Here is a 2,829-nt window from a genome sequence, read left to right on the forward strand (position 1 = left end):
TACAACGCCGACGTGCGCAAAATCCTCGACGAGCGCGAGGTGAATCACTATTCCACGTATTCGGTGATGAAAGCGTCGGTGGTGGAGAGATTCAATCGCACGCTGGAAAACATGTGGAAGTTCTTCACGCTCCAGGGATCGTACAGATGGATAGACTCGCTGCCGCGCCTCTTGTCGAATTACAATCGTCGCAGACACAGAACGATCCAAATGCGTCCGGCGGACGTGACGCCCACCATCGCCGAAAAACTGCTGCGCACGGTGTACAATCGCGCGAAGATAGCCGCGCCGGCGAAATTTCAAGTCGGCGATCCGGTGCGCGTGAGCAAATTCAAAACGATCTTCAAAAAAGGCTACACTCCTAATTGGACCACTGAGATCTTTCGCATAGCCAAAGTACAAAGGACCAATCCCGTTACGTATCTGCCGAAAGACGTTCGCGGAAAAGCGATAGCCGGAGGATTCTACGAACACGAGTTGCTGCGCGTCTCCAATCCCGACGTTTATCTCGTGGAAAAAGTCCTGCGCAAGCGCGGCAATCGAGCGTTCGTGAAGTGGTTAGGAATGGACATTTCGCACAATTCGTGGATAGATAAGGCGTCTGTGTTGTAAAAAGAAAGAAATACTTAGACATTAGTAGACAACGCTTACTTTATTGTCAATAAAAGTTTACACCTTCGTCGATTTGTTTCTTACGTGTTATTGATTTTTACGATAAAACAATTTTTAAAGTGTACAATATTGTTTCACCCTTTTTTTTACAACGGTATTTTGTAATGTCCCCACGGAAGTGTCTCCTCACCGTTCGACGTCACGTATCGCTTGTCGTCGTGCGGACTGAGGGCTAGTTTTTGCTCCGACACGGTGTTAACCTCGTGCAGCGTCGAGCGTATGCACGACTGGTGTGTCTTCAGCTCGCGCGCGTTCCGCAGGCACTCCACGTAATCCTGGAACGTGATCCTCTTCGCGACTACGTTTCTCTTGACGCTCTTTATTCTCTTGGTGTCGTCGCGTTCGAGTATCTTGTAAGTGTACATCTTCGCTCTGAGGCCCACGAACTCCGTCATGATCGCGCCGTTGTTCTCGTCCTTCATCAAACCTGGCACCTTCTTGTTGACGCGCGGCATACCATGCGCGTTGTTCTCAGCGTAATCGCTCGTGTCAAACCTGTGCACGTCGCGTTTCATACGCTCGTACGCGTCTTCGTACTCCAGCGAATAGATCAGACTGTCCGTATCCGTGTAGGCAATTCGACAACGGTCGCGATAAAGCGGCACCATGTAGTCGTAGTGAAACTCGTAGATACGCGTCTTGGATATCTCGAGAATAGACATACCCACGTAGATCGGCTTGTTGAATTTTACCTCGAGCCTTCGCAGCTCGATCGCCACCAGATTCTCCGAGAAGACGCTCCTGCTGTGAAAGTTCGGCTTAGTGATCAACGCCTCCGCGCCGTATCTCCCGTCCCATCGCGTCACGAGACGCACGTCCACGTGATCGCGCACGTTCTCCATAGTCTTGCCGAAGACGGCGTTGTTCATCAGTTTGTACAAATTCCGTTCGAACTCGTTGCTCGCGCGCGTCCTAAGCGCGGTGTTCAGCTCGATGTAGACGCGAAGCCACGGCGACTGGGCGAATCGCAGAACGCGACGAACGCGCGTCAGACGCATACCTAGTCGCAGACATTGCTGCAGGTTTTGATAGTGCGTCACGTAGCGCGATTTGTCGTAGAGAGTGGCGAGCAGTTTTTCCTGTCGCTTGCCGAGCGTTTTGTCGCGCGTCGGGCACAACGGCAGATCCGCGTGGGTGTCGTGCAGGTCTCGCGGGTACTCGAGATCCACCTCCAAAATGTAACCGACGTCGCTGTCCGTCGGCACGGTCGTCGCGTCGAAATTCTCAGGATCGTCGAGCTACTGGAAATTTGCGTAGGGCAACGATTCGCTCATAGCCCAGCCGTACAAATTGTTCACGTCGTAATACATGAGATAAGTAGTGAGCTGGGACGAGTCGTGCGTCGGTACGTGCCTGTTGTTGGCTCGCGCGTACCTGAGCGAACATTGACTGAGGCCGCCGCGTATTCCGCGTTCCACGAACAGCACCATGTCGATGTCGGTGAGCAGCTCGAAACGCACGCCGGTGTACCTCAGCATGGCGTCCCACGTGTACCCCGGCAACGTGTAGTAATGCGCGGGATCGAGCCCGTAACTCGCCGAACACGCGTCCCGAAAATTTTCAAATATATCCGCCAGAAGAAGCACGTCGGTCTTGAGATACAGATCGCTGTACTCGCCGAGATCTCGCACGCGAAAACGTCGCCAGACCCTCGTCGCGTGCTTGTAGTCGCTCTCGCTCGCGGTCTCGTCGGTCAGGAAGCTGTAAAAGGTTTCGCGCGGCGGAATCTCGGTATCCCGCAGTTTGTCCGCGCCGTCGACGTACTCGTACGGAAACACACCCTTGCGAGTGAACAGATCGAGATCCTCCGCGCTCAAATTCGCGTACTCCGAACGCGTGATTCTCAACTTGTCCCTGTTCAGATAGGACGCCAGGATTTCGATACTCGCCGCTAAAAATTTATACGAGTCCACGAATCGAAGCTTCACGTACCGATCCCATTTCCCGTTCGTCTGCGTCTCCTTAACGGTCTTCGAGAAAGATATGTAGCTTTCTTTCGTGAGCGGCAGCAGATCGACCCCGCCCTTGAAATCGTTCGCGATTTTCTCGACGACGAAGTGCGCGTCGTAACCCGACAAATTGTAAAAGAACACGGGAATTACGTAAACGTTTCTGTAATTTAGATTGCAACGAGAATGCGCCGGACCTCTGTAACGT

General features: G+C 52.9%; 1 protein-coding gene across 1 annotated transcript; it reads right to left on the reverse strand.

Moving 5' to 3' along the window:
- Positions 1–758: 758 nt before the first annotated feature.
- LOC112459596 lies at positions 759–2,784 on the reverse strand (the record flags this gene model as incomplete). Its single annotated transcript, XM_025023774.1, has 2 exons — positions 759–1,910; positions 1,971–2,784. Coding segments are annotated over 2 exons (1,966 nt in total), but the record flags the coding sequence as incomplete, so codon positions are not given.
- Positions 2,785–2,829: the final 45 nt, after the last annotated feature.

Source organism: Temnothorax curvispinosus, unplaced genomic scaffold (assembly GCF_003070985.1).
Source record: "Temnothorax curvispinosus isolate PA1 unplaced genomic scaffold, ASM307098v1 QBEX01009989.1, whole genome shotgun sequence".
Lineage (NCBI taxonomy): Eukaryota > Metazoa > Arthropoda > Insecta > Hymenoptera > Formicidae > Temnothorax > Temnothorax curvispinosus.